The sequence below is a fragment of the Chiloscyllium plagiosum genome, unplaced genomic scaffold, assembly GCF_037043375.1.
Source record: "Chiloscyllium plagiosum isolate Xiang-an unplaced genomic scaffold, Cpla_swu_hap1 HiC_scaffold_34, whole genome shotgun sequence".
NCBI classification, from domain to species: Eukaryota; Metazoa; Chordata; class Chondrichthyes; order Orectolobiformes; family Hemiscylliidae; genus Chiloscyllium; species Chiloscyllium plagiosum.
This window is the reverse complement of record NW_028270172.1, coordinates 29519137-29532384: the sequence shown is the minus strand read 5'-3', so window position 1 is coordinate 29532384 and position 13248 is coordinate 29519137. Positions and strand designations below refer to the sequence as shown.

At 41.0% G+C, this 13248-nt stretch overlaps 1 protein-coding gene across 1 annotated transcript in view; it reads left to right on the top strand.

Moving 5' to 3' along the window:
- The first annotated feature begins 606 nt into the window (after positions 1–606).
- The window catches only part of dap (death-associated protein), an 89991-nt gene continuing 77349 nt past the window's right edge, over positions 607–13248 (top strand). The window contains exons 1-2 of the mRNA XM_043719236.2: positions 607–777; positions 10762–10864. Coding sequence (XP_043575171.1) covers positions 723–777; positions 10762–10864 — 158 coding nt within the window. The 5' untranslated portion in view covers positions 607–722. The remainder of the gene's footprint in view (positions 778–10761; positions 10865–13248) is intronic.

Genomic DNA, 13248 nt, shown 5'->3' with positions numbered 1-13248 from the left:
AATACACAGGAGCAACATGATGAAAAATTATTTTTAGACGTAGAAACAGTTAAACTTAGAGTGCAGTGCCTGTGTTTATGGTGGACAGCTTCAGTAATCACCTTGATAAAAGTGAAACCTCAAGTCAAAAAAAACTACAGGGCTGATGGGGAACGAGAAGAGTGAAGTTGCAAAGTGGTCTTCTTCTGTGCTGCAATAGGGTTCTCCACAACCATTAATCCCTAACTCTGATAATTTTCTCTCAGTATACTTTTGAAAGTATTATTTAAAATTCTGATATTAGGTATTTCAGAATGTGCTTTACATTTGGGTAATTTTTACCCTATCCATTCTCGAGTACCTATAAGAGGGGCACTTTTAGCTCTAAATCCAAATCTCTCAAAGAAAGCGCCTCCCTATTCAAAAGACGTGCCCGCCCTCTCTCCTCTGATTGGTTCTCAGAATTCCAGCGACTTCTATGAGTGGCTGGCCTGCGAATGATATCACAATGTTGTTTTGCATATGTGTTCCTCGCCCTCCTACCACGTACGTCATGGGTCCGCATTGCGACTGCGCAGTGACGGCATACCCGTTCCCAGACCCTTTCTTTCCCGGGCCGTGATGACACATCGGGGTGGATAGGAAGGAGGAATTAGGATGTGCGCATGCTCGACTGCTGTTTATCAGTAGCCACGTTGCCACTTTGTAGCAAAGGGTGAGTGAAAAGTATCCAAGGGGTAAGGATGTCCTCACCTCCCAAGGAGAAAGTGGAAACCAAAGCTGGGCACCTTCCTGCCGGTACGTATTTAAACCATGGCTGTCAGGGAGGACGGCTTATGGCATCATGTAATTAGTTTATTTTCCCTTTCTCTGGAACATTGGCTGCAAAGTTCACCTAAGTAGGGAAGAGAAAGTCGAAGTGATGCAATTGTACAGATTAGTGGATCTCAGTCCAGCTTAATCTGCTGAGTGTTTGGTGACTGAATTTCAATTTCGAAAAAAGATTTAAAGTTGTAGTTTTGCAATGAGAGAGAGGTTTTTCTTCCGTTGCCATCCAGGGCTCTAGAAATGACTGCTTCAGAGTGACAGCTTTAAAGGCCAATAGTAAGAAACAAAATGATCAAAGAGTGCACTATTAATCTGATAACTTGCTCTCATTTACTTTTGAGGGTGTTAAATAAAATTCTGATTTTAGGTATTTCAGAATGTGTTTTGTTAGTAGGTAACTTTAAAACCATATGTCCGTAAAAGGATATCTCTTAAATCGTCAGAAGTCACATGACAACAGGTTATATTCCAACAGGTTCATTTGAAATCGCCAGCTCTTGGAGCGTATCCCCTGATTTTATCTGACAAAAGGGCTACGCTCCGTAAGTTTGTGATTTCAAGTAAACCTGTTGGAATATAACCTGGTGTCGTGTGACTTCTGACATTTTCCGCCCCAGTCTAACTCTAGCACCTCCACGTCATATTCCCTATATGTTTAAAAACAGGAATGAGTAATAAACGCTGACCTAAATACTGCAAGAATAAATACAAAAAGTCACTGGGTAACAACCTGCAAAGTTGAAGTTACAGGCAGAAGGCAGACTAATGCAGTTGAGAAATGTATCAGCCATTATCGAGTGACAGAGCAGATTTGATGGGCCAAATGGCCTAACTCTGCTCCTATATCTTGTGATGTTATGAAAGTATAAGCTGGCACACTGCTGGAACCTTTGGTGCTTGTGGATCTGTTGGGCATTTAAGAATTTGAAAATACCTGGTACAAAATTTAATATTTCATAAGTGATTTTAAGTGTGCCTGGTTTTAAAAAAATAACTATCCAATAAACACAGTACAGTAGATATGAAAAGCAAAGCAATGTAAATGCTGGACATAATTTGCTAGACTGGTAGCATTTTTTTGAGAGGGAAATAGAGTTAGTAATTAGAGTTGATTGTCCTATAGCAGAAGTTTTCACTTCATGGTCTTTGCCCTGTCCACCCTTTTTAACGTTTCTCCAATTTTGGCATCCCCTGAGATAGAACATAGAACAGTACAGCACAGTATAGGCCCTTCAGCCCATGATGTCGGGCCGAGCATTTATCCTAATCTAAGATTAACCTTTTACTGCTGTCCATGTGCTTGTCCAGCAGTCGCTTAAATGTCTCTAATGCCTCTGACTCTACTACCACCGCTGGCAGTGCATGCTATGCATTCACCACTCTGTGTAAAGAACCTATCTCTGACATCTCCCCTATACCTTCCTCCAATCACCTTAAAATTATGACCCCTTCTGCCTTGGAGAAAGGTGTCTGGTTATCTACTCTATCTATGCCCCTCATTACCTTGTACACCTCTATCATCTTAGCAGTTCTCTCACTTCTGAAAGTTTTGCAATTGGTACATCCCTGATTTTAATTGTTCTTTGAATTGTTAGCTTAAAATGCTTGGGCTTTAAGTTCCTAAATCTCTGCCCTCAATATCTGTCTACTTTCCTTCTGAAGTGCTCCATAAAACATTTGATTTGGCACACTTGTATTTTCATCTCAAGTTTGTTTGATAACACTCCTAAGAAGTTCTGAGCTTGCTTGGCTACATTAAAGCCAGATAATTGGAACCAGATAATTGTCTGAATGTAACCACCTGACACCAAACTGAGAGCAAATGCTGCAAGCAGGGTTGGAGACCCTTTTGACCAACCTGGGTGTGGCCAGCTGCCATAGGTCACCCTCTTGAGAATCTCCCCTCATCACTGTACTGAGCATCATAAAATTTTTTAACATTTAAGTTGGAGAGAGACCACCTCTGTTTTGTAGAACCGACTTCATGCTACTGGTTGAAGGTTTGAAAACTTTTGATCCATGTTAATGAGTTAGACTAGGTTTGCAGGATGTATTGCAAAACTCTGCACATGACACGATACTTCAAAATATTGTGTTCTGTGCTGAGGTGTGAGACACCTCAAAAGGACACATATAGCAGATGAATTTTAATGCAGAGAATGGTGAAGTGTTTACGTCACAATGTGCAGAACAAGAGAGATCAATATAATATAAAGGCTATAATTCTAATGAGTGAACCTGGAATATAGATGCATAAATCAAGGAAATCAAAAAACAGTTAATAAGACCTACACGATCTGGGGTTTTTATACATCAAGGTGACCGGTTCTTTTGATGCAAGTTGTTTCTCTACCAATGGGCAAGAGATCCAGATTCAAGTTCTGCCTGCCCTAGTTGTCACATCATGATGAAACAGGTTGACTAAAATTAATTTATAAATCAAGAAGAATATATAAGCCAGAAAGTTATGGTGAACCATTTTGAAATACTAATTTAGAATTACCTGAAATATTGTGTTCAATTCTGGCAAGAAGAACTTTAGCAAGAATGTAAAGGCATTGGAGAGGGTGCAGAAAACTTTTGTTTCGAGGGCAAAAAAAGTATCTTCTACCTAATTAATTAGAGGATAGACTGGTGTGTCTGGGTACCTGGAGAAGTGATGGTTTGGAAAATATTTGGTAGAACTTTTCAAAATTGTGAAAAGTCCAAATAAAATAGATATTGGAGTTGTTTTTTTTTCCCATTGTTTAAAGAATTTGAGAACCAGAGGACACCAATTTAGTGATTGGCTAAAGAACCAGAGGAGCTGTAAATAAAAACCTTTTTTACACAATAAATGCCTAATGTCAGGAGTCCACTGCCAGGATATGTTGTGGAAGCTTAGTCAATTCTATTCACCTGGAGTGAGGAAAGGAAACATCAGCTAGGACTATGGCTCCTGCTCCAGACTACTGTCAGTAAACTCTTGCTCTAAGTAATGCATGTGCATTGGATGATGGGGTTTAGATCAGTTGTATTTCAGTAGAGTGTGTTGTGCTTGAAGGGTGTCTTAGTTGGAGTTGGAGGGCCATTACTACCTATAGAATCTCATACCATTATGAATGCACTGTCAAGAAAAGCAGTATTGAGCTTGGTGAAGAACAGTGCAGTAGGAGGTGAAATGAGTTTAACTTTCTTTCTCTTTGAGAAATGTGACTTCACAATATGCAATGTTGATGAGTGGACTATGCGAAGATATGTAATCCTTGAATTGGTGTTAGTTCTAAATCATTTCCTGGGGCTTAGATTTTCTACCAGGCAACCCAATGATTTGATAATGTAGCTTAAATCTTTTGCTCAGGTTTTGCAGTTTTACGTTTGTGCTCTAAGCGGTGGTCTGGAAGTTACTTTTTGTGACTAGTGAGCATTTTAACCTATTAGAGGATTCTGTTATTTTTCACATTTCTGCAACACTATAACAGCACCCATCCCTCCTGATTTAGAACAATTGCGTCTAAATCTTTAACCTCTGCTTCTCATTTTCATACAGGCTGGCACTTCAAAAAGTTTCCACCGTAATCCTGTTTGCAATGAGTAATTATTATTGTGACAGTCAGACAAGAGACCTTGAAGGAAGCCATTATATTTAAAATCAACTCCCAAGAGATGTTTGGAGTTGGTTGACCTGCAGGTGCACACTTGCGCAAGTTAACTTTTCCCCAGTAGCAGAGAGAAGCATTACGTTTGTAGCTTTTATTGATCTTCTACCACACTTTCATTTCTGATATGCCCAAACAGTAAATGTATACTTGATGGAATATGACTTTTTAATGCAGAAAGAAACTAATAGTGGGAAATATGGTATGAGTTAATATGGTGTCACTTGAATGAAAGATTTGCATGGTGATTAGTGTCATTCATGTTCATAAATTTGTGACCTATTATCTAACTGTGTAAATGGCAGTCATTTGGCTCAGTATGTCTGCCAGGTATTCCCTCATGCCAACTGAGACTCTGCACTGGATCTGACAATTGGTCAAATGTACCTTTTTTGCAATTTAGCACCAACCTAATTGGATAAATACTTAAAGGAGATAAATTTTCAGGGGAGTGGAACAAATTGAACAGCTCTTTCAAAAAGTTGGCATAGACCCAGTGGACAGAATGTCGTTCAGTTCTAAGAGCTTGAGCCTATTTCAGTTTTTGGACATGCTGTGGTATTTTTTTCTTTTTTTCTTTTTGTTAAACCATGGGCTTTTAATCTTTCTGGTTGTAAATTGTAGATTGATTTTGCCCAAGCACTTAAGAGTCATAAATGATACAAGTCAGCGTGGTAGCTATTTTATTCATGTGTTTGCAGAAGTCATGCAACGAAGTACCACATAGGCTTATGAAGAAGATGGAAACCCATGGAATTAAAGGAAATATGATGTGAATATAATACTGGCTGAGTGACGAGAAGGCTAGTGGTGGATAGACATTTTTAAGACTGGAAGCTAATTCAAAATTGTTCTCAAGCAAAAAGTTTTTGGATTGCATACACATTACAATCTATATGAATTATCTGATCTCTGACCAGATAAGTGGCATCCTCGAGCCTACAGGTGAACTAAGTTGGGCAGTGTTATAGCTGTAAAGTTCAGGATAACATAATGCTGAGATGTCCAGAAATATGATAGAATTTTATATGAAGAATTATGAAGTGTGGTACTTTCAGAGGAGCAATGTGGAAAGAAAGTTTGTGATAGCTTGCAAACATACGACATGCGAAGTACAGTTTGCAAAGTGCAAATGAACAGAGGAACCTTGTATCCATACATAGAAATGCTGAAAAATAATTAAACAAACATTGCATTATTTGTTTTATATTCTGTTTCTACTTAAAACTCAATTTATCATGGTAGAACTTCACAATTTGCTGGTTTGACCTCAACTGGAGTCTGGTAAACTATTTTGAGCACCTTGAAAAGATACGGAGTCAGCTTACCAGGGTGGAGGGACTTCACTTTTGAGGAGAGATTGAAGACTTCTCCTTGGAACAGAGGTTTTAATTAGTGTTCTGTTGACTTTTCCAAGATGCTGAGGAGTTTAGAAAAGTGTTCTCACTGGTGAGTAGCTCAGTAACCAGAGGTCAGAGATTTGAATTCATTAGCAAAAGATCTAGCAAGAAGATGAGAATTTTATTTTTTAGTTTTGAATTATGATCTGGAAGGTATTGGAATCTGGTTCCATAAATATTCTAAGAAAGGAGTCAGACAGATACTTGGCAAAAAACTTGCAAGGCTGTGGGCGATAAGCAGGGATGTTCTCTTTTAAAGAGCCAGCACATGTATATCAAAAAAAGTTGGAAAATGACCAAGTTAATTGGTGTCTGAAAGAGAAGAATGGCATTGAATTTCTTTTGGAGACAAAAACTGTAGATGCTGGAATCCAAAGTAGACAGGCAGGAGGCTGGAAGAACACAGCAGGCCAAGCAGCATCAGGAAGTGGAGAAGTTGGAGTTTTGGCTGTAATCCTTCTTCAGGACTGGGGATGGGTATGAGGGGGGGAGGTGATGCAGATAAAGGGGGTGGCGGGGACAAGGTGGTGAAGTGGGGATAGGTGAAGATGGGTAGAGGTACAACCTCTTTGGTCAGTGGGAGGAATGAATCTGGTTGGTGGCAGGGAGGAGGAAGGAAATCGGGGGATGGGGAGGGAAGTTACTTGAAATTGGAGAGCTCAATGTTGAGTCCTCCAGGCTGTAGGCTGCCCAGGCCGAAGATGAGGTGTTGTTCCTCCACTTTGCGCTGTGGTTAATTTTGGCAATGGAACAGGATAAGGATGGTCATGTTGGGGGAATTGAAATGGATGCTGACTGCGAGGTATGGTCGGCCCCTGCGGACCCGGCTGCGATGCTCCATGAATCTTTCCCTAAGTTTACATTGCAGACTGTCGACGTGACATCGGCCGCCTCAACTTCTCTACCTCCCCCCTCACCCATTTCAACTTTACCCTCTTGGAATGTGCAGCACTCCACTCACTCCACAACGACCCCCAATTCACCATCAAACCTGCTGACAAAGGTGGGGCAGTTGTAGTCTAGAGTAATCTGTGTTGCAGAGGCCGAACGCCAGCTCTCCCAACACCACGTCCTACTTCCCCCTTGCCTGTGACCCCACTGCAACCCATCAGGCCAAAATCGAAAGCACTATCTGTGCCCTCATTGCCTCTGGTGATCTCCCCTCCACTGCCTCCAAACTCGTAGACCCGCAGCCCCATACTGCCTGGTTTTATCTGTTCCCTAAGATACACAAGCCCAACTACTCTTGCTGACCTTTCATCTCGGCACGCTCCTGCCCCACTGAGCTCATCTCGTCCTACCTCAACTCCATCCTCTGCCCTTCAGTCAGGCATTTACCACCTACATCTACAATGCCAACCACACCCTCCATCTCTTCAGCAACTTCCTGTTCCCTTGGTCCCCAGCACTTTACCTTTACAATGAACGTGCAGTTCTTATACATGCCCATACCCCACAAGGATAGCCTCCAGTCCATCTGCTTCTTCCTATCCAATAGACCCATCCAGTCTCCCACCACCAATACCCCCCTCTGCCTTGCTGAACTGGTCCTCACCCTCATAACTTTTCTTTTAACTCCTCCCATTTCCTCCAAATCAAGGGAATGGCCATGGGCATCCAGATGGACCCCAGCTGCGCCTGCCTCTTTGTTAGCTACATTTAACTGTCCCTCTTCAGTACCTACATAGGTACTGTGCCCCAACTCTTCCTCAGTTATATCGATGACTGTGCAGCGTCCTGCACCCAGGCTGAACTGGAGCAGTTCATTGACTTGGCCCACAACTTCCACCCCACCCTCAAATTCACTTGGTTCATCTCAGATTAAATGATTAGATTCCCGACAGTGTGGAAACAGGCCCTTCAACCCAACAAGTCCACGCCGACCCTGTGAAGAGTAACCCACCCAGTTCCATTTCCCTCTGACTAATGCACCTAACACAACAGGCAATTTAGAATGGCCAATTCACCTGGCCTGCACATCTTTGGACTGTGAACATCTTCCCCTCCCCACCTCTCTCTGCCTTCCACAAGGACCATTCCCTTTGACGGTCCTTGGTTTGTGCCACTCTCCCCACCAACTCCCCAAAATCCCCAGGTACCGTCTCCTGCAATCGGAAAAGATGCAAAACCTGCCAGTACACCACCTCCCTTGCCTCCATCCAGGATGCCAAACAGTCCTTCCAGGTGCGACAGAGGTTCACCTGCCTCTCTTCCAACCTAGTTTACTGCATCAGGTATTCCCGGTGTGGTCTTCTCTACATCGGGGAGACCAAACGTAAACTTGGGGAACAGTTCACCGAGCATCGCAACCAGGTCCACAAGGGCTGATCAGACCACCCAGTCACCGCCCATTTCAATTCCCCCAACCACTGCCTTCTGACAGGAGGGAACTAGAGGTTTATCTAACTCAATCCAAATTGGAAACTCACGTTACACTAGTTAATGGGAAACCAGAAACATTAAAAATGTAAAATACTTAAATGAGAGTGCTTCTGCAAAAGACACTATGAACATTTCTGCTTCAGTATTATAATTGACTTGGCCTCCTCCATTGCCAAAATGAACCACAGCGCAAATTGGAGAAACAACGCCTCATCTTCCGCCTAGGCAGCCTACAGCCCGGAGGACTCCACATTCAGTTCACCAATTTCAAATAACCTCCCTCCCTTCCCCTGCTCCCTGCCATCAATCGGATTCATTCCTCCCACTGACCAACCAGGTTGTACCCTCTATCTGTCTTCACCTATCCCCACTTCACCACCCTGCCCCCATCCCCCCCCCCCCCCCCTTTATCTGCAGCTGCCCCCAAACCTACCCTAAGGAGGGTTACAGCTGAAACATTGACTTCTCTACCTTCTGATGCTGCCTGGCTTGCTGTGTTCTTCCAGCCTCCTGCCAGTTGTATTTCTTTTAGTCATATTTAAGTTGATTTTCAGTTTTTTTTTGGCTGTTTGGTAGCAGTTTTATTGTAACTTTTTTAAAAGCCCAAGAAAGTTATCATTTTGACCTTCGTATAATGTAATCTATAAAATTTCCAGTTCAATGTTAACTAATTAACTAACTGACCTTGGTTGTATGTTGATGTTCTTCGGTTTCCTATTTTAATCTGCACATAGACGGTATAGATACACTTCTGTCTTCAAAATCTCCACGGATGATGTGAGGAATGATTACATAATTGACTTCTTGAAAGGAGTTTAATATTCCACACACAAGTGACATTCATCTGGGAGGCAGGATTAGAATATGATTTGCTTTTTTAAAAGGCAACTGACTATAAAATTGGGGCACTTGCACTTTTTCAATTAATATTCTATCAGCAGACAACACAATCTTTCATTTCCATGATAGAAGGCCTTGAAGACTTTGTGGTTATATGGTCATATTTTTATTTTTTAATTTCTCAAGTTCTACATTTATTTTTTAACTCTAATGTTTTCAAAAGAAACACATTGACTTCTTTTTTTAACTTAACAACCTGAATCGCCACTTGATAGATTACCTGAAGTATAATTCTGGTTCCTGCTGAATAGCAGAAATGTACACTGGTACAACCTGTTGTGACCCTAAAGTTTATTGTATAGTGTCACAGTTGGAGGTTAGTGTGTACTAGTACTGCTAAACTTAATTTAACTAATTTATCTCTTATCAAAACACCATTGTAACTTGTTCTTTTTAAAGTTGAAAAATAAACTTTGAGTAGGCAGATTAAAACCACCTCTAATAAATCAGAGGGCACCATTGCTATTTTAGTGTTCCCACTCCCTTCTCCCTTGGTCTGTCTCTATGCCAAATTCCATTCCACGGGACCTGTATGCCTGTGTTGCTTTCCATCTCATTACAAGGAATTGAGGTATACCCTGAGTGCATTCTTATGGGAAGAGTTCAGATGATGGGAAATTTAGAAATCCATGTAGAAAGTCAAGACACTGAACAATAGAGCTGAGAATAAAGACGGTGCGATACTAAAGGGCAGAATTCGCCAACAATTGTCCTTCAATTGATCAGTTTCTTGCAGGGAATAGTTTTTAAAAGCAAAAGTCCTTTTATCTGTGCAGAGAAGCTAAAAATGATCAATTAAAGTCGTGGACACACTGACTATAATTTTCCGAAATTCCCAGATTCTGTAATTGTCAGAGTGGATTCAAATGAGGGAGAGGTAGTGGGCAACTGCTGCTGAGTTGGTTTGACATCAGTCATTGTAAAAATGCTGAAATCTGTTAATAAATCTTGCCCTGATTTTCCAAATACATTGCAACAGTGATTGGAATTCAAAGTTACTTTAAAAGGCTGTAACGAACTTTAGGGTGCCCTGCAGTCATCAGCAGTGCTGTGTAAATTCAAGTTTTTTTTTCTTCTTCTTCAAATGCTGTTTTCTTCCACTTCATTCTACAGTTTGACTACCCTCCCATCCACTACTTCTATGAACTCCATGCTCATTCAATCATCTCCAACTCTAATTCAATTTTCTGAGTGTGTGCCTTCATACAGTAACAGTTAACTTTGCCAATTCAGGAAGATGTTAAATTTCATGTCTTGAGGAGAGCCAATATACTGAGAGATGTGGGTGATTAGGTAAATGCAGAATTGATACATCTGGGAAAGCTCATACCTCAAAGGAATGTTTTGTTACTAAACTGTACCTTGTGCATCCAGCCACACACAACAAGGAGTTAATGATATTGTTCAGTAGTACTGTAAATGATTTCATTTATGATTTTAAGATACAATCTAACTACTAAGGAGGATTAAGATTTACAGTGATTTGTAAAACTTTATTATGCATTTTCTTCTGTGTCTCACTCTTGTGCTCGGTGTCCCCCACTTGCCCATCCCAACCTTTTTCTACTTGCTCTCCTCTCTCTCTTTTTCTGCTGCCCTTTATTTACTTTTTTATTTGTCTGCTGTGTCTTCAGTCAAAGCAGGTGGTATGCGAATTGTGAAGAAACATCCAGGCTCTGTGCCCCATGTTTCTGCAGCAGAGAAAGACAAGGAGAGTGAAGACTGGGAAAGCAACAGGTGAGATTGACTTATCTCCAAGTGGAGCAATTGATAAATGTGCTTTAAAAAGTAGGGCGGGAGCTGATGCAATGTTTTAGTTTGCTGTAGTTACAGGTATGTTTTAGCATGAGATTAGTGTATCAATGATAATGGCATAATGAAGAAAAATTGGCAACATGAACAGTCTTTTTGCACTGTCTAGCTTGCTCTAATCTCATTTGTGGTTGTGCACCAAACATGGAGACTGCAATTTTTTTCTGTTCATAAAGGAGTAACAAGGTTATAATTCATTTCAAAGATATTCTAAACCCTATTTGTGGAACTGTGTGAATAAATGGAATTGACTGGGTGGTAAAGTGAGCATGTGAATCTCGCTTCTCCAAAGCGAGAGCATCATAACGAACCATCCAGTCCCTTTCTAGCCCCTTGCATCTGGTAACGTCTTTAGAGACAAAAGGGAAAACCCCAAACTACTAAAGAAACAATTGTGGACAATTCCTCAACTCCTTCAGGTGAGTTTTAAAAGCAGCTGAGAAAAACATGGTCATCATACCCTTTGTATGATGTGATCTCTGCCCTAATCAAAAATCAATCTCTGCTTCAGTTTTGAAGGGCACAATAAATCAGTACTCAATGCACTGACCAGCTTTTTTTTTTCTTTTGTTCATCTTTGCCTTCCTTCAATTGTGTTGCCAAGGTAAAGTGAGACATGGGAAATGTATTTAATCTTATCAGATGAAATTAACAGTTCCTCAGCTTACTAAATTCATTTCATGAACCTCTTTTGGGCTATGGATTGATTTCATTGTTTTAAAAATAAACGTGAATGCCGAGAGTCTCGTGGGATTGACCTAAGTCTTGTTGGTACTGAGATCACTAAGCAAAATGAATTATTTCCCATTCTAAAAGATGCTGAGCCAGGAAATACATGAACAAGAGTGGGCGTCTCAGTCTTTTTGAGCTTTTCCACCATTTAATAACGTTATGGCTGGCCTGATTTTAATGTCAATTGTATGGTCCTGCATATCCCTAATTTATTTTTCATCTACTTGGTAACCAAGAAACTATCTACCACTCTGGATGTAGGTTTGCTTGCTGAGCTGGAAGGTTAATTTTCAGACATTTCGTCATCATACGAGGAAACCTCTTCAGTGAGCCTCCGGACGAAGCACTGCCAGTGTTTCCTGCTTTCTATTTATATGTTTGGTTTTCCTTGTGTTGGTGATGTAATTTCCTGTCCTTTTTCTCAGGGGGTGGTAAATGGAATCCAAGTCAATGTATTTGTTGATAGAGTTCCACTTGGAATGCCATGCTTCTAGGAATTCTTGTGCATATCTCAGTTTGGCTTGTCCTAGGATGGATGTGTTGTCCCGGTCCAAAAGGTGTCCTTCCTGATCTGTATGTAAGGTTACTAGTGAAAGAGGACCATGTCGTTTGCATAGGAAATGATGTCACAACAGGAAATGACATCACCAACCCAAGGAAACCCAAACATAATTAGAAAGCAGGAAACACCAGCAGTGCTTCATTCGGAGGCTCACTGAAGGTGATGAAACGTCTGAAAATGAACCTTCCAAACCTATATCCAGAATCTCCACCTGAGCTACAAATCTTCTCAAAACTCATTAACTATCTACCACTGCATTAAAATAATTAAAGGTTCTGCATCCACTGCCTTTTGAAGAAAGGAATTCCAAAGGCATTCAAACTTCAGAGGAAAAGAAATGTTTCCTCATCTCTGTTTAAATAGGTGCACCATTGTTTTTAAACTGATTCCTTACTTTAGACTCTTCCACAAGAGGGAACATGCTTTCCACATCCATCCATCAAGCACCCTCAGAAATTTTTATGTTTCAATTAAGTTGCCTCTGACTCTTCTAAACTTCAGAGGGTACAGGCCTTGCTTGTCTAGCCTTTCGTTATCACGCAGTCTGCTCGTTTCAGGTGTTAACCCAGTAAATCTTCTCGGAACAGCTACTAACAGATTAACATCCTTCTGTAAGGATGATCCCTGGAATGGTAGGTTTAACATATGATGAATGGCTGAGGATCCTGGGATTGTATCCATTAGAGTTTAGAAGGTTGAGGGGAAATCTAATAGAAACTTACAAGATAATGCATGGCTTAGAAAGGGTGGATGCTGGGAAGTTGCTTCCTTCAGGCAGGGATACTAGGACCCATGGGCACAGACTTGGAATTAGAGGGGGTTAACTTAAAATGGAAATGAAGTGACATTTCTTCAGCCAGAGAGTGTTGGGCTTGTGGAATTCATTGCCACGGAGTGCAGTGGAGGCAGGGACGTTAAATGTCTTCAAGACAGAGATTGATAAATTCTTAATCTTGCAAGGAATTAAGGGCTACGGGGAGAGTGCGGTTAAGTGGTGTTGAAATGCCCAACAGCC